The sequence below is a fragment of the Protomyctophum parallelum genome, assembly GCF_964188405.1.
Source record: "Protomyctophum parallelum genome assembly, chromosome: 12".
Classification (NCBI taxonomy): Eukaryota; Metazoa; Chordata; class Actinopteri; order Myctophiformes; family Myctophidae; genus Protomyctophum; species Protomyctophum parallelum.
The window spans coordinates 38,138,539-38,163,669 of NC_139712.1; the positions used below are offsets into that span (position 1 = coordinate 38,138,539).

Here is a 25,131-nt window from a genome sequence, read left to right on the forward strand (position 1 = left end):
TTTTGTTCACAGGTTCGTAATTTCGAACCTATTTCAAATATTTCAACCCTCCTATTTAAAATGTATTAAAATATAGTAAATGCATGTAAACATTTTACTATATTTCAAGCTTTTTTAATTACATCACTGATAATGAAGTGAGACTGTATTTTGAAGCCCTAGTTTTATTTTATAGTCTTTATCAGATTACGTCATTGAAAAATAAGTTAATTTATAGAAGATCTGTTTGACATTTTCCACCTGCACGATGGTTACAGCCCAGCAGGCAGCAGGTGACCAGAAAGCATCACCATTTAGTTTGTAAAGTTGGCTGACGTTCTCATTATGCCGAATGCCGAAGCAGGGGCGGACTGCCGCCAGATAAAAGATGACATCTTTGTTTTCGTTCACAAAAACCACCATGCTCCGTAGGTGCACACTTATGTTACAATGTAGATTGTACTAGTAGCCAGCCAGCCACACTGTGCCAAACATTGTAGCAATGTACGTTCTTCTTTGATCAAGGTAGTATACCCACAATGCAAAGCTATGCTAGCAGGTCTGTAGCAGGGTAGCCTGCTGTTCTGTTCTGCACGGATAGAAAACAACAACAGCGTGAGTTCAGTTCAACAACAGGCTACATCGTGAGGCCAGCTGCATGGATAGCGACAACAGCGACGACCCAGGATTTTACAATGCCATTTTTTTTCATCGAAAACTCGCATTCTAGCGTTATAATGTGAGTACTATTCGTGTTGTGGCAATTTCTTTTGGACTATCTGAAGTCATATTAATCGTGTTATTGGTTTAGAGAAACCTGTTTTCAGAGAAGGGAGCCAGCAGCTAGCAGCTAGCTCGCTGGCTATCTGCGTCCCTCTCTATGTGTGAGGGTCTTCCGGAGGCAGCGGCAGCAGCAGCAGCAGCGGTGCCATGAACAGTGGACTCCCAGCTTCAGCTGCTCCGCTCGGGGGTGTCGGGAGTCTCGGGATACCCAACGTCAAGGTGAAGTTCTGCCGATACTACGCCAAGGACAAGACGTGCTTTTATGGGGACGAGTGTCAGTTCTTGCACGAGGATCCGTCCATGTCGAGTCTGTCGCTGCACGGCGGCGGCAGCCCCGTCCCGTTATCACTGACCGGGGGACAGGTGCAGGCTCCAGCCGGGTACCCACTCAGCGGTCCCGCAGTGTCCTGTAGTGGCGGAGGCGCGGGAGTCTCCAGTGTCTCCAAGAAGAACGAGTCCCTGCAGGGGCCTGCAGGCACGCCTCTAGAGGGACAGTTGTTGACCAGTGAGTATATACACAGTATATGCACTGTTGCACAGTCTGTCTGTCTTGCTCCAGAAGTGCACCGGGACAAGGCCCCAAACACGGACGGTGTGGGTACGCTCTGCACTCTACTTGTGTGGCCCTCTGTGAGTGTGTGGGGGCTTTGTTCAAATCGAGGTCGAGGATTTAAGCGAGGCCTTCTTGGTCTCCTTTCTTTTCCTCCACGAAAATAACGTGTGATGCATTGACTTGGCATTTTGTGTAAGAATGTGTGTCCGAATAAGACATTATGCTTATTATGGGGGACTGGCTCTTGCAATGAAGTCATGGTTTATTTATTAGCAACATTCATAGTTGGTGGGCTAGAATGACGGTACCAATGAGAGGGAGTCGTCTGTGATGTCACCGTCACGCGGAAGTGTTTCCGACTCGGGCTGTGCTCGGGCTTTGAACCGCTAATCCACGCCGTCCGGCGACTGGTTGTGGCGTCACTCACCTATCCTTGATGTTTAATCTTAGCTGTTTTTGCACTAGCCTAACACGAAGAGGGCCCGCAGTGTTTGACAGCTGTGACTGAGGGGGTGAGTGGGCAGAAATTGACCAGCTCCTATTATAGCTAGCTTATAACCAGCTATGGTAGGTGGTTGCTTACATTATAGCCGCTTGCTTTTGGTTTTCGTAGACTTTAGTCAGTTTTAGTTGGGAGGTAAAATGTGAGCGAGATGAGCTGCAGCGTTCATTTGTCTTGACTCAGTGTTGGCTAACATCAGCTAGCGGCTAAGCTAGTCGTGCACAGGGCATTGTTGTTGCTTTGCTTCGACCCGTTTCAATGTGGCTGTTACAGCATCAACCTAGTTACCTAACACGCAGCCACTAACGGTAAACATAGCCTAGTGCGAGTGAGCGGGAATATAAAAATGAGACTTAAAAAAAATTCTCGTGTTTTGGATATCATGCCTTTAGTGTAGTGTACCATGCCTAGTATAAGTAGCATGCTTTGCAGCAGAACTGTTTACTCCCTTTCCAATAAGCTCTGTGATTGGCCAGGCAGATACTCTGTATAGTTTTGGCATCAGCAGTACTATTTTATTGTTTGTTTTGGAGTGGTTTATTGCATGCCAATCATGTTATTCCGGATGTACGAAGTGGTAGTAGTAGTTTTTTTTTTTTATCCCACGATTTTGTAACCCATTTTTCACCCCTGTGTCAATCATCTAATGTGATCCTGGGCTCTACACACCCTCCACCAACCTAGTCCCCATATATGGGGGACAAGGGGAGAGCAACGGACTTGAACTCATGCTTCCTTCATGCCTGAGTGTCCAAGTTGCTCCTTTACACCTGACAGGGGGGAGTTTCCCTGGTTGGACGTAGCGCAGAAGGAACACGTTATTCCAACCAGTTCCTTTCCCCTCCATCAGGCGCCCCGGCTGGCCAGGGGGAGGCAGTTTAGTGACCAGTATTACTGCATGTTTTTTGTGAGGGTACCTACCCTAGGGGACACGGGGAGAACATGCAAACTCCACACAGAAAGGCCCTTTCGCCAACCCCGCCTTCGGGTATGGGCACTGATGACGCAGAGGAGGAAACACGCCGCCAGCACCCACAGCGTCCCGAGCGGGAATCGAACCCAGGACCTTCTAGCTGTGAGGCGACAGCACTACCAACTATGCCACCGTGCCCCTGTAGTAGTAGTTGTTAAACTTTGCTTCCTCTCACCCACAGTCCCAGGGATGGAGGGCGGGACCTTAAATGATGCCAATTTGACCAACTCATACTTCAGCAGCAGCTTTATTGGGGTCAATGGGTTTGGAAGCCCAGCAGAGTCCAAATACTCTATGATGCAGGTACACTAAACACGTTTTTTTTTAAAGTCGGATAAAGGGCCATATGATCCATATCTTGTTTTTTTTATGCCTAAAAAAGTATAGGCATAAGGGGTAAGGCAAGATGGGTGTGTCCCCGGTCTATGCCAGTGACAGTGATTCTCAACCTTTTTAATTTCAGTGACACACAATTTGATTTGATGTGTCTTTGTGCTGTAGGTATAGAGATAACGGTGAAACTCTGATCAAAATAGCCATTCTTGTATGTTTAGTAGTTCTATTCACGTGTACATGTAATGATGAAGAAGATTAACTCTGTCATTTAGCTGGGGACTCCCTCAAGGACCCCATGAACCACTGGTCTACACATCAAATTTTTGTTTTAATATAAACTCTGCACATAAAGTTCGGAAACCATTGTTTCTCCACTTTAATAATACCCATTGGTATAAGGTATTGTATCTTATATCATTTTAATCGTTGATTAGTCACCTTTACAACAATGTATAGCATGTAGGGATCGGACATCCCTACATGCTAATTATTAAACGTGTGGATTGCACCCCCAAAAAATTGCCAAAATGGCAAAAGGCTGGTATTCAACCCTTGCTTTGAGTTGCATAGTGGATTGGATGATTGCACTCTCCCACAGTAATTAGGAAAAAACAACACATTCTTACACTTTATTAATTGTTGAGTGTTCTGCAAAAGCAGCCACAATAGCTTGGCATCTCCGCCTACGGTTCCTCAGTGAAGCGAGGGTAAGGAACCGGTCTTCTTGGAGTGTTATCTTCCTGGGACGGCCACTTCGTGGTCTGTCTTTGACTTCACCAGTCTCACGAAACTTGGTCTTAAGTTTTGAAATGGTACCAGGTCTGACACAAACGAATGCTGCCACTATATGTACTGTATGCTGGAACATCAGCATCCACTTGCCCTATTGCAATGCACAGGCCTTATCCTGACAAACATGGCATCTTTCCACGAGTGTTGCTGCTGCTTGGAGCATAAACAAAGTTAAAGATGGAGTGCCACAATTTTCGTATTTTTCCAGTTTTTCATGTGTCTATGAGGTGACAGTACTTCATTAGACACCCTGGAGTTGTTTTTATGTGCAATGGTGTATTGACTTTGTATTTAGGGTTTCTTCCTGGAGGATGAACCCTTGACAGTCAAACGGGCCAATGAAGTAAACAGTAATATAGTGACACCACACTATCAGCACCTCCCCTAACCCCTCCCCCTTTATCATACAACTACAGCTGTGGGTGCGGCTTCAGTTCAGGTGGATCACCACCCATCACCACCCACCAGGCAAACCAGGCATACTTAATGAACTGGTGGGCGAGTCCACATAAAAGCATCATTTTAACAAATACTGTACACTTTTTGGAAAAAGTTCTTCCCCCTTATATTGTAAAAATACCTGATGATCATGTTTTAGGGTGGGAAAAAATGGTGGCACTCCATCTTTAAGAAAGTGGCAGGACCCATGCTTATATGCCTGGCACACACGTGTGACTGAGTGGCACACACCTATGACTGGCACACACCTGCCAGGACTTGAAGCTCAAAATGAGAGTGAATGCCAACAGAACAATATTTCATTTTGGAAAATGTTTTGGGGGTGCAAAGTAAACCACACGTTTAACAGTGTTACTCATTCCAGGTATGTCCGATCCCTACATTCTATACCTCGTAAAGGTGACTAATCATCCACGATTAAAATGATATATAAGATACAATACCAATTGGTATTATTAAAGAGAAATAATGGACCAAAGTTAAGTTTCCAAACTTTGTGTGCCGAGTTTATTTTATTATTATTTTGTTTATAATCTGTGACTTGTCTTGCTTGTTCCTGCCATTTCTAGCGAATGACCACCAGCAGTAGTTCTCCCAGTCTCGTCAATGATGGTGCCAAGAACTTCAGCCACAGTGCTCTTGGTAAGAATCGTCCGCTTAAACAGTGGTCATCAAAGTGGGCTCTGGGGAGTGGGGTCCTTGAGGGGCAGGATTCGTATATGATTTTGGAACATGACACCATCTAGGTGACACCATCTGACGTCTGTGGTTAATTAGTCCCCACAGGAATCCGCAATTGCGGAATTTACAGCTTATTTCAAAGCCGTCCGTGGAATTCTCGACCATCTGCGGAATAGTAGAATGTCCGTGGAATATAGTCGGACGCCCCCGTTTATACTCCCGGGATTTTCTACTGGGGATAGTGGGGGAAATTCTCTGAGGAAAAAGGGGTCGCGGAGCGTCCATATAACATGACAAAGTTACTTAATTATTACTACCAGTAGGTAGTCTAGGTCAGGGGGGCAGTCAGCCAGATATTTCGTGAAGCCTCATTTGAAATCGGTAGTTCATATAATGGCCTGTTGTGGCGCTGGACCAAAAAGCCCCATAGCTCCATAGAGGCCCATGTATTTTGGCCCAACTTCACCTAGACTGTATTACCTTAATAAACATGGTCATGAATACTTTCTTCTTCCAGTCACTAGTTTAAAGTCTCATTTCTAATGTCATAATATTCTTTTTGGAAAATTATGGTCCCATTAATTAAAAAAATGACCATAAAGAAAAAAAACCATCGCATATGTTCTGAGGGGCGTGGCTACCATTACAGTCTATGATCGGGATTCCCCTCCCACTCGAGTCAAAATAAAAACCAACGGAGAAGAAGGGGGGAAGTCCCGCCTCGTTGTCTAGGCAGCCAATGACCAGCTGGTATACAAAACGGAGCCAGCCAATGGCCAGCTGGTACCAAAGATGGCGACTTACATCAGGAATTAGCATATTATTACAGGCTTCATTTTACGTTCATGTTAGACCCGGGGAACGCTTTGTCCATATTTTTTACAGTCTATGGTCTAGGTACTATAATAAGGCTTTGTACATAATGAGGTATCTGACAACAGCGGACCGAAACGACGGTCCGCCCTCTAAAAGGTTCCTTCTGAAACGGAATCTTTGTAAATGGTTCATGCTGAAAGTGAATCCATGTCCTGACAATGACGAATTGACAATGCTAAAGCAGAAAATTATAAATACACCCACATTAAGTATCCTCTTGTCTAAACTGTAGTTACAGTTGTGGACAGGGTTTGAATGACAACCTTTTCAACCAAATCAAATAATTAAAACATGAATAATAATAATCAATCCCCAAAAACAATTATTGGAATCTTTGATTATTAATGTCCGCTGAATATTAACTAAGCCTCGGAATCAAGGATTGTTGTCCGCTGAATTAGGAATGTTCGCGCGGGATCGAGACTTTTTCTGCAGATTCCTGTGGGGACTAGTTAATAGGCTACTACAGTAGTACCTAGTAACAGTTCAAATTTAAGACTATTAATATAGATTTAGACTCTACCTTGAAGCAAGCATTGCTCCTAATAGTTAAAATTAATTTGTAAGGACAAATTTCATGTATCATGTATGTTCCTAGAGTATGGATGTCATGTGGCAATAAGCGTCTATATTTCTGAACATGGATGCATGGGAATATAATCTAATGCATATTTTGAAAGTTTGAGTCTGGAAAATCTTTGTATGGAAGTTTTTAATGTAAAGTTAAAATATATAGTATCCAAATATCTACTAAATCAATTTGCTATATTCTTTTAAACATTTTAAGAACACAAATTGTGTATGGTTGTCTCTGGTACAAAATATTTTCAGGTTGGGCTCTGCAGCCAAATGCATATCAATTTGGGGGTTCTTGACATAAAAAACTACACTAGAGCTTTAGAGTCTTCATCCATGAAAGACTGTACATCCATAAGAGCTCCACTCCTGACCTCCTGTGTCCTTCTGCAGATCCAGTGAACTCTCCGACATCATCGCTATTCAGTGATTTTGGTGCTCTTAGCATATCACAGAGGAGAAAGGTGAGATATGTTTGTCGCTGTCGGGTGGAAACCTCATGGCCAAAACTGTTAGTGTTGTCCAAAGGATCCAATGTAGTTATTATTTAGTCACACAAGCTCTTGTTAATACTTTTCATTGGTTCAATATTTATATAGCCCACAGAGGAACTTAAAAAAGACTAAGTAGTGAAAATAGCTGACAAATTGTAAGCTTGTACATTGCCAATTTATGCTCCTTATGCATGACACTCTGCTACAACAAAGTACGGCATTCATTTACAACAACAAAAATAAATATATATATGTGTGTGTGTGTGTATGTATATGTGTATATATATATATATATATATATATATATATGTATGAGGTTTCTGCTTGACGATTTGCAGGTTTTGTCTATTAAATAATTATTTTGTGAGGGAGTTGAATGAAACTTAATTCTTGATTCCAACCTGTGTCCCCAGACTCCAAACCCAGCAGCCAGTGAGTTTATCCCTAAAGCAGCTCCACGCATGGCCACCATGCCCCAGCCCAGTGTCCAGGCCTTCCCCTCACCTCTCTTCTCCCATCCTGGTCTCAGCAGCTCTACAGCTCCTGGCCTGGTCCCAGGTGAGGCTTTTGAATCACTGCCATCTCAGCTGGGAATACTATGTAATACTTTGTTTCCAGTCAAAAATGTTCATCTCTTAAATTAAGCCTAATTCAGACTGAAGATTTGCAATGAGCCCTAAACTGTAGTGTCGATTCAGCAATGCATCACAATTCAACCGTGCATGATTCTGCATCGATTCAGCAACGGACATATAGCAAAATCGTCTTTTTGACCTTTTGAAGTGTCTATATAGTTCTCCCTTTGCGCATCTAAACCAATCACAGCAATTGTTGTGCTGCCTTTAAGAAAAACGATCTCTTTATTGCCCCCAGCTCTCGGTGTGTGTGTGTGTGTGTGTGTGTGTGTGTGTGTGTGTGTGTGTGTGTGTGTGTGTGTGTGTGTGAGATAATACATACAGGGTGTGTCATTGTGTACACCAGAGAGGATATAATTTATTATAAGATTAAATAAATAACATTGTTTTTTTTAATGTATTGATACATAAAATTATAGTATAATAAATAATACATTTGGATGCATCCTGCTCTGTATATAATATTCTAAATCAGGGGGTTTCAACTGATTGTGAACCAGGGACCACCACCCTGACATAGAATCAACTTGGGGACCACTATTGTGTTGGGTGGGGATATGGGCTAAGATTAGTGCTTTTGTAAATTAACACTTGCTATCCATCCCATGTGTATACATCCCACTGTTTCTCAACCGTTGACTACTGGTAAAATGTCCTAATAATAACTCAACCAGACAATCCGGTGCACTTCCCCCTTCTGGAGATTCTAACTCCCTTTTTCTGTTGAATTTCTTGAACTCCAACTTGTCACTAAAATACTACATGGATGGACTCATCATAGGTCACCAGGTCATTCAGTTCACGGTTTCTCAACTAGTGGAAAGAACATTTAAAACAAATCCTACATTACTAAATGCATGGTCAGGGACCACATGCAATACCTCCACGGACCACCAGTGGTCCACGGACCACCTGTTGAAAACCCATGTTCTAAATGAAATATGTTGTTCAGTATATCTGACTATTGACTTGTCATGTTGTGCAGTAATATAGAAAAGTGTGATGCTTCACAATGCATTGTAGAACCGAATTGTTCGCTGGTGAATCGTAATTAAATTGAATCGTGAGGGCAGTAGCAATTAACACATTTCTGCCAGGGAATTCTTCAAAATAAAGGCGCTAGAGTGCCAGCAGATATGGCAGATTTTACTTACTGAAAAGCCCCCTCTCTCCCCCCAAAAACAGGAAGGCATAATCTTACCTCTCCTTACCACCTCTTCTTACCTCAGGCTGGTCACGCTAAAGTCTGTAGGAGCGTTAATATTCCAAACGAGATGCATGCTGAAGTCAGAAATGATTTCAAACTGGCCAGTGGCCACAACACCAGACAGGCCCATGTTGCATTCTGGGTTTCTGAATAATATTTATTTTTCACCCCAACTTTAGGAATGTCTCTCTCTGCTGGCTCTTCTCCTCTCCATTCTCCCAAAATCACACCACACACCTCACCTGCCCCTCGCCGACGCAGCCACACCCCCAACCCTGCCAACTACATGGTGCCCACCACTTCAGCTGAAGCCCACATTATCCAGAAGGAGACTGTGGGTGGGACCACCTACTTCTATACCGACAACGCCCCACCTGCGCCCATGGCCGGGATGGTACGTGCTGTTCGAAATATACTGTGGTAATTTCCCTGAAAACACGGTTGCATCTGGTTGAAAACCAGCAAGAACACGAACAGAAAGCAAGTTTTGATTTACTCATAAATGGGAAGTTATCTTCTTTCGTTTTCATCACAGGTGTTTCCTACCTACCACATCTATCCCCCTACCGCGCCTCATGTAGCCTACATGCAGCCCAAAGCCAACGCCCCATCCTTCTTCATGGCTGATGAACTACGACAGGTATTGCACCTCCGCTATTGATTTTCATATTTTGCCCTTTCTTTCTTTCTGACGTATGACTATCCGACATGACACAATTAATTGGAAAAAATGGTATGTGTCACATTTATGTATTTGTGGAGCTTGGCAATTCAAACATCTTATTTGGTTAGATGTTGCACCTTTCCCATGTCTCCACCAATAACCAGAGCATTGCACAACCCATCAGTAGAATCACAGAGGCCATTACATACTATTTCATATGGTACCGAAGAGCACAATGAGAAACAAAGACAGAATATGGTCAAATTATTAGGGATGCACCGAAAATTCGGCCACCGAAAATATTCTGCCGAAAATGGCTAAAAATGTATTTTCGGACAATTCGGTTTCGGCTCAAATAAGCCGAAAAATATCACCGAATAGTAGTAGTGGTCCTAAAGTTGTGAATCGAACTAAACTGCGGGAAAAACACAGATGTACAAGCCCAACGCGCTGTGCATTGCGACGCGTAGATAGCTTGTAGATCTGCTACTTTCAGTGCAGGAAGGGCGCATGCTTATGACGCTCTTGCATCAGCTCAGCAGGCAGCAGTCACAACACAACACACGAGCAGCAGTCACGGAATGCTTCAATGCACAGGCAGATCCGACACAACTTTATTGCATACATCTGTGCTTTCATCCAAGCTTCCATAGCCTTTTAAATCTTATTTCCCATCCACGGGCACAAGCAAAGTGATATCAGCAGCTCTTCCACCCGATCTGTGGACGGGTGGTGTTCTGTTGACGAGGGAAGCTATAGCTAGCAATAGCATGGGAGCTAACGTTAGTTTTAACAGTACTTTCCATCCATTCCCCAACACCTCACACAATGATACTGTATCGTTGCGTCTGCCCATGTTTAATGGTCATGAAGGGTTTCACTGTCCACAGCAGGCAGACCTGTCAAAACGATGCACTTCCCAAAACTCAGAGACATGCCACCACCTATGAATTCAAACCCACCTCTGGAATATTGCTATCTCATTCCACTTTAATTTATTTTATTCCATAGTCTTAGTTTTTCTCTAATAAAGTTGTTTTTATTTGTTTTCTCATGTTCTCCTTGAAAAGTGTCTAAGTACGCAGAGAAGCTTTATATAAATAATACTATTATCACTATTATTATTACTACTTGTTTTATTGCCTATGCTTATGTAGAAAAAAAAGCTCACTGCTCAGGTCAAATAGGCCTATTGATATGCGATTAAAATGTGATTAATTGAGATTAATTAATCACAAAGCCTCCAATTAATTAGATGTTTTTTAATGGATCCATAAGTGTTTATTATTTAAGTTAGGTTTTGCCATAATCATGTCTTTTGCCATAATCAGGTAGCTTTACAACAAATATGTATTTGGCTATTCGGTTTTCGGCCAACTGTTTCCTATATTCGGTATTCGGTTTCGGCCAAGAATTTCCCTTTCGGTGCATCCCTACAAATTATCCTTTACCACCAAAAATCATCATTACCAATACTTGCGATTACAATATTAAGTACTGCAATCAGGATTATCATTTAAATTACTGTGCAGCCCTAATCGGATGTCATATCCTCCTGTCCCCCCTCCCCCCCTCCTCAGGAGCTGGTAAACAGACATCTAATGACAATGGCCCAGTTTGACCAATCAGAGAACCAAGGTAAAATATATATCGACTTCGCTGTGGTCAGATAATTGTTACTTGTTGTTGTCGGGCAAAAATATTGTATCCATATATTTAACTTGCATACAATACAGTATGATGTATGATTGCATGTTGCATACAAGTACATGATGGGTGGGGGGGGGGGGTGACATTGTGTGGGCAGGGTTTAAAAATCCACTACAAACACCTTGTTCTATATGTTTCCTGGTTATATTCCTTAGATATGACTATTATGTCATTGTAACACTGGCTGTGATCTTGACGTATGAGCTTTTTGACCCAAAAGTATAAATCTCTTCTGCGTAACATACTGATCATTCCCAGTTTCACTTCTGTTCTTGCGTTTTCGACTGATACTCTCACTGGTAGGTTGTGGTGTTGGTTCCTTACTTCCGACAGTTGACATGTGTTGTGACTGTGAGGTGTTTGTGGTCTTCCCTCCAGTCTGACGGGACCCACATCATGAATCTTCTCTTGATCAGTCCATAGTTTATTCATGTGGAGCTTTGGTGGCATGTTTCAGGCACACACTGAGGGATTGTCAAAGTTGGGTGTCTCAGCACTATCGAAACGCAACACAACTTTGACATACCCATTTTGGTGGATATTAGTGAGCTATTCACATACAGCATGGGTCACAGGAGAAAACCTAGTCACTGGCTTTTTATATTGTGCATGTTTTTGTGGATTTCCTTGTCTATTCTGAGATTGTGAAGTGTGCCTGCATTTTCCTTCTAACTCCTGCTGTATTTTGACAGGTGTTCCAAGTGATGTGGACAGCTACCACAGCCTGTTCCCCCTGGAGCCTGTCCCCCCACCCAACCGCATGCAGAAGACCAGCAATTTCAGCTACATCACTTCCTGTTACAAGGCGGTCAACAGCAAGGATGACCTACCTTACTGCCTGAGGAGAATACATGGTGAGATGTGGTGTGATGTGGGCCATGTGGAAAAGACCTATCCATGCCCAGAGATGGTGTGAGGAACAGGACCCCTCTACTCTCTGCAACATCCTGTTGATGTTTCCCTTCCAATGCAGTATTGAATTGCACAAAACCCCTACACAGTAATTTGTGTAAAATATTAAATTACGTACATGTTTACAGTATGTGGAAACTGTACAAATTAAACCATTTGTTCCATTTGTGCTCTACTTTTACACACTTAAATGAATACCAAGGATTTTACTGTGTACTGTAGTTGGTCATCTCTTGCCGTGTAAATGGCAAGTAAATACAAAGTGGGCTGCCTGCTCTTTAAATGATTTTCATTATTTCCAATGCATCCTTTCTTTTTTTATTAGTAATATTCATCACTAAATATGGTTTATTCTCTTTCTTTTAGATAAATCTTTTGGCAATTTTTATGCTTTATTTCAGGAGAGTGTAGAGAGACATGCAAGACAAGAGACGGGGGTTGGATTCAAACCTGGGTCGTCGCTCGGGCTCCCTAGGAGCATATCGTCGTTGCTCCCACTGAGCCACCTGTGTTTTTTAGTGTTTATGTACCTCTGTGTGTCCAGGGTTTCGTCTGGTGAACACCAAGTGCATGATGCTGGTGGACATGTGGAAGAAGATTCAGCACTCCAACTCCGTCACCCTGAGGGAGGTCTTTACCACCAAGGCCTTTGGAGATCATTGTGAGTATGTGTGCCGTATATCTGTGACTTTGCTGTAATTGCGGTTGTGTTTTTCTTTCACTGGATATCATCCATCAGAATTATGTTGGAACCTGTGTGTGTGTGTGTGTGTGTGTGTGTGTGTGTGTGTGTGTGTGTGTGTGTGTCAGGTCTTTAAAAAAGCAATTAATTGTGATATGAATTCCTACAAGACCTGTAGTAATAATATAGAACATCTGAGATGCATAAAGCCTGAAAGTTGAGGTAAAGTGATAAGGCTTTTTTTTATACTACAAAAATGACAGGTGCATTTGTCAGATTTTAAAGGACCACTTCACCACTTTTCAGCCCATATTCATATAATTGGTCCTTACTAATGTTCATGATAAAATACCACAATTTCTTTCTACTTGGTCTGTGTCTCATAGGAGGGCTGTGGGAGTTCAGAAATGTTGCTAGTTATTACTAATATTACGTTACTTATTATTACTTACTTTGTATCAAGATTAATACGTTACATTATTAGTAATAATACCTCTCTCTGCTTCTTGATTAATATGTTACCCTATATATGAATTGGTTATTGGTTCTAAAGATCAGTTTAGAATCAGATATATATTTTTGATTAATTGCCCAGCCCTACTGTATTGTTTTGGATTCTGTGCATGCTTTGCAAACTGATAATGGCTTGGTTGTGTTTTTTGTCCCCCAGCGTTGGTGTTCTCCTATGACTTCCATGCGGGTGCAGAGACCATGTTCAGCAGACACTTCAACGACCCCGCAGCAGACTCCTACTTCACCAAGAGGAAGTGGGGTCAGTTGGGCTTCTCATTCTGCTTATCCGTCTCTTGCTGTCATATCTCTCAATCCATCTTCTCACAAACACTTGCACATTCACACCCTTATAGATCACCGCCCTCTCATCTGCTACAGTTCACACTTTAGTGAGAACTGACCGCTTATTAACCCATTCAGGCCTGAGGCCGACTCTAAAAACCTTGACCTAAGTTTTCGGAAAAACTTCAAATATTTATATAGCGGCATATATATATATTTCTTTTTACATTTTTGAATACTGTACAGAACCCAAAAGGGGTTCCCGCCCCTGCCCATGTGCAGAAGATGTACTGTGTGTGCGGAGTATTTAAATGTGTGATTGTTGTCAGCCTTGAGTATGTGTCTGTTTTTTGCCACTTCATGCACACTTAATTAGAGGCTTTGTAATTAATTAATCACATTTTAATCGCATATCAATATTCGACCTGAGATTGAGAACAGTGATATCAATTTTCAAATGGATTTTGGTATATCAATGAATTGTGACTACATATAAGCTTATAAAACATTGATTTGTATCATGGTGGTAGCAATGCAGGTAGTCTATATGAATACTCAAATGTGCTTTACATGGGTGGCATGAAATAACAAAAATAAAATAAAAACAACTTTATTAGGGGGAACACTAAGACAAAGTAATTAAAATAAACAGTGGAATGAAAGCGTTTGGTGGAATGCATTCCACAGGGTTGGGGCAGCAATTCCAGAACAACCTGACCATTAGAAAACATCTCTGTTGCTTCAGAGGATACCAACAATACCAAATGTTTTATTTAATGTGCCATATCCATTTTATCTGGTCAGGTGTATTTTACAATAAAAAATTAATAACAGGATGTAGGCATATTTGATTCACTTTCACCCCAGCAAACCTATTCTGGGGGAACATTCGCCAAAAGTATTATCTACAAGCTCACAAGCTGTCATGATGAGGTTGTACAGTCTATATATTTCTGTTATTTTATTTTGTATATAGGGCTTATGTTTTAATGCAGAGCATTGCAGACTAATAAAAATAATGAAACATAAACGCATAATAATTGAATAAGTGTGGGGAAAAAAATCATTGGTTTGTGATCGGATTGACTGCTTAATGAACAGAAGAAGACATCACGATTAGGTAACTAATGTGGCATTGCTTTCATGAAACTGAATCAAGCCTCAACATATCCAGGTTAACTGGCTAAATCTGGCAAGATTAACCGGCTTTCATGAAACCGATTAAAATCTGGTCTGGCAGTTGGCTTTTGTTACCATGTTGAAGAGAGCAAGCGAGACTAGAGCAGTTGAGAGGAAATTGTGGCTGAAAGTCATCCCCTGATAGGTGGTGCACATTGTACAGTACAGCCTACTGTACCTGCCAGGAACACAGTCATAGGAAGCAAAACCTTTCAGAACATTTCACAATGAATGGCAAGAAACTCTTTCTTGTCTTGGAGAAAGTAGTCATGTAAAAACACAGCTTAAGAATTGTAGCATATTTCTGTCCTTTGAATCTAAAAATACCCTAACAACACTTAACTCAGCCAGAAACATAATACTTGCTTTTTTCCTAACGTTTTTAGTGGAGACTAGTGGCCTCTATCCTGTGTTGCCAATACAAGTCCTCCCAATAAATACTGCAGTCTAACTGACATACAGTGAAATGCACATGGTTGTGTGCGGCGCAATGTCTACTTTAAAATAGTAAAACTATTAGTCTTTTTAAATTAGCTATGGTTCTGGTTTTTGCACTCAATAGCATGTAATGTCGTCATAATAATGACCTGAAAGTCCTAACTTTCCATTGTGATCTAATGTGTTGTGCGTGTGTACCTGTGTAGGCCAACATGAGCCTCCGCCGCCTCGGCAACACGCAGGTTTGCTCCCAGAATCTCTGATCTGGGCCTACATTGTCCAGCTGAGCTCAGCCTTGCGCACCATTCACACTGCTGGCCTGGCCTGCCGAGTCATGGACCCCAGCAAGATTCTCATCACTGGAAAGACCAGGTACACCGCATGTATATACTATGTAAACACGGCACACACATACCTTTTGAGCAGGTTATTTATAAATATGTTTTTTCTCTGAAAAGTGGCATGGGTTTCAGCAAGTTGCACGCGAGGCACTGTTTACAGATTGTGTTTACAGGGTTTATGGTTAAAAAAAAGAAAAAAAAGAAAGCAGAAGCAATTTCATTACAGGCTTACTGCATTTTTCTTCGATTTTTCCAGAGAAGCTTCACATGTGTAGAAGTCAAAACCATGCATCCACAAGCAAGAGATACGTGCATGCACACACTGAATGATATTACTCTCTCTACAGGTTACGAGTGAACTGTGTCGGAGTGTTTGATGTCTTAACGTTTGACAACAGTCAGACTAATCACCTTGCCCTTATGCCACAGTACCAGGTACTTTATGTAGTTTTCACATGGCTGGTTGTGTCTGTGCAAGTATTGAAAAAAAAGAGAACAATGTATTCATGTGTGGCTGGCTACTGTAATCTGTAATCATGGCTTGCTCAAAAAATATAGTTTTGTGTGTCTCACTGTCTAATCATTTACATCACAAGAAAGCCTGGTGGTAGACAGGGTTTCTTACCACTTGGTGTTTTGTGTGTGTGTGTGCAGCAAGCAGACCTAATCTCCCTGGGCAAGGTGGTGCTGGCATTGGCATGCAACTCCCTTGCTGGTATTCAAAGGGAGAATCTGCAGAAGGCCATGGAGCTCGTGTCAATCAACTACTCATCAGACCTCAAGAACCTGATCTTGTAAGAACAATATGTCCCATGTCTTGGCATGCAATGCAATGGGTTAAAAGGCATGCTCCAGTCAAAGTATTGGCCATCCTCATCCTTAATATTTGGAAAACAGTTTTAAGTTAACACACTTGGCTATATGTTAGCAGTGCCAGGTAGGTAAGACTGTTTATCTCTGGGACATTTAGACTTAAGACTTATTTAGGCTCCTGAGATCATGCCTAATTTGCATTGGTAAAATTAAATGGGCCCCAATTACATAATATAGTCAATTATTGGTATGTAATTTAAAACAATTGGTGTGATACATGTTTATCATATGACATGTATATGTAACTGAGTTTTGGTCAAGGTGGCTCGCCTCAGTCAACAAACGTCACTTCAGGGTTAAAAAATACGGTAAGGAGTAAACAAAAAGTAATTGGTTCAAGCTAGAATACCTACAAAATAGATTTTCTCCAGTTAAAAACTGAAATTCCTGGCTCGATCAATCACGCAACGGGCCTACTCCGATTATGGTGGATACATATTACCCAGACAACCATCCAATTACCTGACTAAAGGCGCATTCACACCTGTATTTCAGTAGACTTTGATAATCCCACGCACACGGTCCTTATCATTATCGTGTGTGCAGGTACCTGCTGACTGAGCAGTCTCGGCTGCGCAGCGTCAATGACATAATGCCTATGATCGGAGCCAGGTTCTACACACAACTGGACGCATCGCAGATGAGGAATGATGTCATTGAAGAAGACCTGGCAAAGGTATACAAATGCAGATCCCTGCACATACAAGAACATGGATGCACACACGCACATGGGGGATGTTGCGATGAATGCAATTCTCATGTGTTATTGCTGAATGCTCTGCAAAATTGTGAAAACGGGGAAGAAATTAATTATGGGTATAGCTGTGGGTGTGAACACAGGATGTTGTGCTGTGTACGATGCTGACACGACTATTTCTGTTACCATTTTTAGAGCTTAAATGTGTGAAAACACAGCTCTTCTGTTAGTATATCTTGTTCACATCCCTCTTTAACTCATCCCCAACACATGTGCAACTCAATTACACTCAATTCAATTTGCACATACTAATGGTATGATAACAAGTGACTTCATCGCCCTCCTTTACCAATAATGGAACGACTAACAATTAAATACATAATGACATAAAATTGCAGTTATACAATGAATGGTAAGCTAAATAAGCTTTCACAACTGCTCTAGACCTCAAGTCTTCTGCCCAAATGTCTGTGGTCTGTGACCATCTTTGCTAGTGAGGTGCTGTTTCCTGTTTATCAGACTTCCTTTTTACCCCCCGTCATTGAACAAAACTTTGGGTCCATGCCCACAGAATAGCTGTGTGAATATTTTGTGCCCAAGACTTTAGAATGATTCATGATGGGTTTTCATTTACATTGTGTTAAGCAGAAGATGTTTTTACATCAACTCCTTCCCACTGGTATTTAGGTGTGTACTAGAGAGTAAGAGGGCATGTATTCTGTATGTACTCATTCTGTAACATTATTTTTAGACAAATTAAATCATACTTTTCTACCAAAGAATTATGGATTTGATGTATTACCTTGTGTTGTCCTTGCTTACTGTAATCTGCTAAATTCCTAAATTGTAAATTTAGCACCAACCTGAAGAAACCTCACTCTTTAATCATTTATAAGATGTTAGAAAGAGAATATTGGACCAGCATCTTTCTAGCTCAGACTATATAAGGAATGGGCATAAATATAATTAAATTGTGTCTTTTTGCAGGAAGTGCAAAATGGCCGTCTCTTCCGCCTTTTGGCCAAACTTGGCACCATCAACGAGAGGCCCGAGTAAGTTGTACTTAATTAAAGATTTGGTATGTCCCGATCAAGTTTCTTTGCTCAAGATCTGAGTAATCAATATCCAGGGTTTTCTGTGGGTTAAAGGCTAAAGTATTAAATCATAGAGATTCTACTACTGTGTACCGTGAGAGTAATTCACCAACTGTGTGTTTGTGTTCGGTGTAGATTTCAGAAGGACCCAACGTGGTCGGAGACAGGTGACCGGTACCTGTTGAAGCTGTTCCGGGACCACATCTTCCACCAAGTAACAGAAGCTGGGACCCCCTGGATTGACCTCAGCCATATTGTCTCCTGCCTCAACAAAGTCAGTCACACACACGTTCTCTCACTTGCATCCTTCAATTCTGTCTCCGTTTGTCTCTCCATGCCTGATTTATACTTTATTACCAGTGTTGGGGAAGTTACTTTTAAAAAGTAAGGAATTATAGTTATCGTTACTTATCTAAAAAAGTAATTTGTTACTTTACATTAAATTATGAAAATAACTACTTTACTTTACTTTAAAAAATAATAATATAAAAAACGATTTAAGAGGTTTTTTGTTCTGTCGCACAGTAAGAGAAAAGACAACTCCCTCCTAACATTATGAAATGTAGTGGAACAATAAAACATGTTCAGGAATTCATCAAATTTATTTTTGAGCTCATCTTCCATTTTGGAATATTCACTGTTCAGGTATTTGGAAAATGTATTTCTGCACATTGGCCCTGCTTTCACTGGTATTGAGAGGGAAGCATTTCCTCAACAACATAGGCTACCTAGCAATCATTTTGTCAAGTTGACTATTGGTGACATGCTACTGTGGCGATTTAAAATCGATATTTCCAACCCACAAACCATCCGATCTCGCTGTCATGATCCGCATTTGCCATTTTAGCGTGTGGTACTGTATTATAATTTTCGTTCAACGGCGATTTCTGTCTGTGTAGTGTCTAGTGTGTATGTGTTACAAGGGTTTGTGTCTGTGACTGAATGTGTTACTGTTTACCACAGCCAGTAAGCCCGCCCACCCTGTAGACTGTCTCTGATTGGCTTACCCTGAAATCTGGCCCTACGTTAGCCAATCAATAACCTCTTCTGCAACGTGCTTTTATCAAGTTAGGGTGTGAAGCCAATCAAGCCATGTGGGCTCAGAGGCTAGTATGACTGCACAAACGAAACTGTCAACACAGAGGGCGCGTTCGGAAATAGCGCACTGAGCACACTGTGCAATGCAAACTAATAGGCGAGTGCGCTCCGGTGCGGTATTTCCGAACGCGCCCAGAGAGCGCTCTCTCTGCACTGCAGTCAGCAGCACAGAGACGCCTGTATGATAGACTCACGGAGCTGCGAGACTTTTCACTGATCACATAAGTTGACATAATAACGCCATAACGCAGTTAACACACGCACAGTAATTATAACGCCGTTATGGTATGGGAAATGTAAAGCGTTAGGTTGCAAATGGTAGTTTCGTTATGTAACGTAACGCGATGTAAGGGCGTTAGTCACAACACTGTTTATTACGCATTGTAGCCAATAGCATGCTCATTTTAAGTTGAACTAATATCAATTAGTTAGTGTAATTTCATAAAATCTGTCCATTTCGATCTTTGTCATTTGTGCAAGTCTGTTCTCACAACATCTGCTTTACACTGCACATGCCCTGGCCATAACATACAGAGGAAGGACATAGAATTCCAACCCTGTCTATTGCACTTGAAATATTCAGCATAGAATATGTAGTTGTATAAAGATACTGTCACATATCGCACATATTAGTCATGCTTATTATGAGAAGAATGTCCTCTCTGTTGAACTTCCTTTTTTAAAATGTAATTTTAATATTAATATTATATTATGAAGGCTTGTTCATTTCACCTTCCCACTCAAACACCGTCCCACCTTAACATGGTTCATCCTGCTATTTTGTGGCCACTTTTTTGTGGCCACAGTTAACCCATTCTGACCTGAGATCAGATTCATACGAGGTTTCCGCCAGACACACACACTGGTCTGATGAACCCATTCTGACCTGAGATCAGATTCTAAAAAAAATGTCAGTTCTTCGATTTTTCAAAAAATAGCAGACCTACAAGCTCACAAGCTCATAGCGCGCCACCGAGTGGCGCGCTACGAGCTTGTAGATCTGCTGTTTTTAAATAGCTAAAGCATGACATGATGCTGACACCAAAATGGGTGCCCGGTCAGAATGGGTTAATGTTTCTAGCCATGACGGATGTTTGTGTGTGTGTGTGTGTGTGTCCTGTGCACACGATCAGCTGGATGCGGGCGTACCTGAGAAAATCAACTTGGTGTCGCGGGATGAGAAGAGTGTCCTGGTGGTGACCTACTCGGACCTGAAGCGATGCTTCGACAGTACCTTCCAGGAGCTGCAGTCGTCTGCTAACGGCCCTCTGTAGCGCCCCTCCCCCCAGACCCTCACCCTCTTCGGGCCCAGCGGTGGGACTGCTTGGACCCGGAGCACACTATTGCACTACAGCGGAGGACCAGGCTCAAAGAGATGACATCATCATCATCATCATCATCATCATCATCAACATCATCATCAGCGTGACACAGGCAAAGAGGGGCAGGGCTTGCTGAACCTCAGTCACATACACTGGCCCAGGATGGATTTTCTAAATTGTATTTTTTTAGTTTTCTTAAATCCCGCAGCTGCAAATTTGAAAAGAAGAAGAAAAAAAAACAACTAAAAACAAATGTAAAAAAAAAAGAAAACACGGAAGCTGTGACAAAACGAGGATGATGACATTTTTTTAGATTTGGGGGAACAAAACATGAGATTCAAATGTGGTTTTGAACTTTTTCCTGCTTTTATTGTTTATTTCTACATTTGGGGGTTATTTTTTTTTCTGAGGAGGATGCACTAAGATTTTAATTCTTTTGTTTCTTTTTTATGAATTTGAGTGAGTGGCCTACAGGGTGTACAGAGAGCTAAAGTCACACAAACACACACAGACATAAAAGCGATGGCATACTAAGAATTAAGACAAAAAGAGAATCCAGCTTTCTATTGACTGCATCTCTCGTCCTGCTGGAGACCACATCCCTTCATACCGACGCACTAAGATGGGGACACACCACTCCAGGCTTTCATAGAGGGGAGGGATAGAACTGATTTCTGAAATGGCCTTGGTTGTTGGTCCCACCCCTCCCTCAGAAAGGACAAACCACTTGGGTGCTGGCTCTCATGGATTCAGGCGGTCAAGGGTTGTGGAGCATTAGGCCAAATGTGTATGGGCAGGGTGGGCTACTGTAGGTTCACCGGGGATTTGGGATTGGACATTTAAAATGTGTGGTTTCTGTTGGCACTGAAGAAAGGGTGTCTTCTCTGTTCTCACGGTGCTGTGTACCAAGTCTTTGTTACAGATGCAGAGTCATGCAGCAACCACAGTTATTGGTTTCATGGACACTGTTGTGGAAATTGTAACAAACTGTTGGGGATGGGTAATGTCAGTCCAGCACTAGGGTGTAGCCCATGGATTGGGCTCCTCTTGAGGTGGAGCCATGTCTGCCTCTTTGTGGAATGTCCTTATTTTGTTCCCCTGTCTCACCATCTTTCTCTCTCTCCCCATCCCAAACTTCCTCTCAAAGGGCCCGGGCCCCTCTACATTTGAGAATAAGTTATGCTTTTTGTGATGAATTTCTTGCTGGTTTTCCTCTTTTTGCTCAACTGTTCATGCAGGGATGCATGATGGGATGTGGGAGTGCAATTTGTTTTGCCTCGATACAACTTTATTCTGTGGACCAATCTCAGCAGGGGTTGGGGTGGTTTGGGGAAAGGGGAGGGGGGGGGGGGGTAGTGGGCAGAAATAGGAACAGAGTGACAATGATTTGTTTTATTTGACTTTTTAAGATCATGAGACACAATGTGCTTGAGACAAAGCAGTGACGTGACAGAGCTGGAGTTCCCTGTGGTGGTTCCGAGGTCCAGGGAAACGGGCTCTGGTCATTGTATTCACTCGGATGGCTTGGATTTCTCTCAGGATGAAGGACAGCTGGAGGGGCCCAATGATTGAATGTGTTTGGCCGTCATTGGTTGCCCTCTTTCCAGTCGGATGGATGAGCTACGTTGGAGTGGGCGGGAAGTCTTCAGATGGGTAATGTGATCATGTTGTAAGTGATGGTGAGTTGCCCTTAAGCACAGTCCCATATTCAGAGTATATTTTACCTTGTAGACAGGGCAGCGGTTTCTTTTCATAAACCTCAGCTGCCCAGACCGGGCAGTAAAATGTTGCAGTGGTGCGTTCAAAAGTGAACACACTTCAATACCTGCTGTGTCCAGACAGAAAAGAATACAAGCTATGCCAAATTGCTTTTGTTTACTTGTCTTGTTCTGTTTTGGTCATTGGAAGTTTTGGTGTCAGGCCTTTTAACCTATAGGACAAAAAAGGTCAAAAGGATGGATTATGTTCTCGCAAATATATTTGAAAGACTAGGATATCATATGAACATTTGAGGAACAGGTTTTGGCTTCATTTGTTTACCTGCATTAAATGTGCAGGAGAAATTAGTGGTCTGTACTTGAGGGCAACCCACGTGCAGGGAGCTGCCCATGTTAGATCATGTACTACATCCTCTTTTCTTTTTAGTGAATTGATCAGACAAAACATATTTGGTGAATGTGGTGCTTTAGAATACCCTCAAACACACAGACTTGCAGACAACACGCACCTACTCAGTCCACACAATATCAGTGCTCATGTCACAATTTTCCACTTCATAACGTGCACACTCCAGTGACAGTAGTGGTTACCTTCTACCCCACGTCCACGCAAACACCAACAATCACCATCTTAGTATGTTTTAAGCCCTTCTTGTGTTCATTGTCTCAAATTTTGCAATATTTGTGTGTACAGCAGTATTTTAATAAAGAATACCAAAAATGGAAGATGAGGTTTATTCAATGGTAATGTAGATAATGCCACCCAACCCCCCACCAATGTTTATTTTATTTTATTGTCTCCACCAGGCCGAAGGCATGGGGGGAGAGTGTTTTGCTGTCCGTCCGTTATCAGCTAATCTCCGGCACCATTGGCCCAATCCATGCCAAACTTTGCACACACACTCCCTGGATGCCAATGACGAACCTCTGCCCCAAATATTCCTCAACGGCCTGTTATTGCGCCACCATGAGGCCGATTTAGGCAAAACACATTTCTGTAGATTACACATTTTATCCATACATCACACAATTCGGTATACACTATCGCCATAGTCATGTGATCAACAGAGCGGCACCACATTTCCCCCCAAATCAGCCTCACAGTGGCGCTATAACAGGCCAATTCCTGTTTTTAGCCATAACTGCATCGATCTGTATACAACTTATGTATGCGCACTCCCTAGAGGCCATGGAAAAACATTGTCCCTGCATCCCTCCACATATGCCGGTTATAGGGCCACCATGAGGCCGATTTCTGTAAAACACATTGCTTATGTTAGTCGCACAGATTTAATCCAAATCTCACGCAAATCGGTCCACATGATCTCTAGTCATGTGATCAAGACGAGTGTTGGATTTCTCAGATTCTACACTGATTGGCTTACACACTATCTCTATAGTCATGTGTTCAAGACGGATCTGTCCAATATATCATTTTCCATCCTAATTGGCAAACATTGGCTTTTAACGTTTGCAGGATTGGCCCGTTTTGAACAAAAAGCCTCAAATCATCTTTTCACATTGGCCTATTATAGCGCCACCAGGAGGCCACAACCTGACCTGCCCTGGTGGAGACCTGTGCCAATGGGCACTTTATCTAGATTTTAATCGTACTGTTTACCCATATGACAGAAAAAAAAATTCTAGAGTTTTCTATGTGCAATTTTATTTCAAAGAAATGATTAATCAGCTTGATTAATGCCAATTGTACACAATCTTATTTCCATTGTTAAAATGTCAATCAGAGCTGTCACTTGGTAAACTTCTTTTTAAAAGGGAAATTATATTTTCTTAAAGTGAAGCTCTATATTCTGAGAGTACTCATCATTGCTATAGACCGATTCAGACCATGAGACCCGTTTCTGAATCGGTCTATAGAATGTTTGAGTCTCCCTGTCTCTACAGCTATGAAGTACACATTTTCAGCTTGGGATACAAATTTGATCCAATCAGGAGAGAGAACCCCTGGGATATAGATTAAAGTTAAATTGGAAGTTATGACCAAGAAATGAGAAGACTATGCATCACTATAAAATTGAAGCTGATAAATGGGTACTCTCTTTCCTGATTGGCTGTCATTGGCAACCCACCTGAAATGAGATTTTTGTTTTTTTTTAAGCATTTGAGAGATGGGGAGACCCCTGTTACTGGACAAGCACTATGGCAATGTTTACTATAAGAATATAGTGCTCTCTACCTCTAACTACCTTTTAATAGGTTTGGTTAACAGTAGCCTCGATACCCAGGCTTTCATTTCATCTGCGCGAAAAATGAAATAGGTTACCAGTAAATGATATGGTTTTACCATTATTAAAAATAAATTTACAATTTATATTTATTGCATTTCCATATAGTTTCTAGATTTAAAATGTTTCTTATAGCTAATTAAAGTTATGCATGGATACAGTATATCATGCATATTTTGAAAACATTGTATAATTGCATACGTTTGAATTAGGTCACATACAGACAACATAGGCAAAAGTTACATATATCCATGGGATGTAGCTTATATAATTAAAATAAATATAAACGGATACATAAACCATTAATAATTTCTTCCAGCATATAAATGTGTGAATTGAATAATTTCCAACAGCAGTGTTACTCTTATACAGATCTCAGTGCACTATACCAAATCATGCATTAAGCTGATAATACTTGGTCAGTATTTAGTAGATACATTCTATGTATATGCTTGTGATAAATAGTAGGTATTAAATAGCTGCTCTGTGAAGGGATTTCAGCTTGCGAGTGTCTTA

The 25,131-nt window shown here is 41.7% G+C and overlaps 1 protein-coding gene across 2 annotated transcripts; it reads left to right on the top strand.

Moving 5' to 3' along the window:
- Positions 1 to 272: 272 nt before the first annotated feature.
- On the top strand, positions 273 to 21,960 carry pan3 (poly(A) specific ribonuclease subunit PAN3). Of its 2 annotated transcripts, none has more exons than XM_083777842.1 (18): positions 273 to 1,267; positions 2,972 to 3,093; positions 4,947 to 5,019; positions 6,904 to 6,974; positions 7,418 to 7,562; positions 9,026 to 9,240; positions 9,382 to 9,486; positions 11,091 to 11,148; positions 11,913 to 12,074; positions 12,677 to 12,793; positions 13,485 to 13,586; positions 15,433 to 15,598; positions 15,915 to 16,002; positions 16,222 to 16,361; positions 16,987 to 17,116; positions 18,125 to 18,189; positions 18,367 to 18,505; positions 20,463 to 21,960. In XM_083777842.1, the coding sequence occupies exons 1-18, from the start codon at positions 910 to 912 to the stop codon at positions 20,601 to 20,603; spliced, it is 2,397 nt and encodes a 798-aa protein (XP_083633968.1). In that variant the 5' UTR covers positions 273 to 909; the 3' UTR covers positions 20,604 to 21,960. The 2 variants fall into 2 exon arrangements, with proteins under 2 accessions (XP_083633968.1, XP_083633969.1); XM_083777843.1 differs by lacking the exon at positions 273 to 1,267 and adding an exon at positions 1,796 to 1,827.
- Positions 21,961 to 25,131: the final 3,171 nt, after the last annotated feature.

Bases quoted from the DNA above. Each gene is read 5' to 3' on its own strand.
- pan3 (XM_083777842.1), top strand. From the start codon at position 910: ATGAACAGTGGACTCCCAGCTTCAGCTGCTCCGCTCGGGGGTGTCGGG. The intron at 6,975-7,417 runs GTGAGATATGTT...CTGTGTCCCCAG, and splicing joins GCATATCACAGAGGAGAAAG to ACTCCAAACCCAGCAGCCAG. The intron at 11,149-11,912 runs GTAAAATATATA...GTATTTTGACAG, and splicing joins TGACCAATCAGAGAACCAAG to GTGTTCCAAGTGATGTGGAC.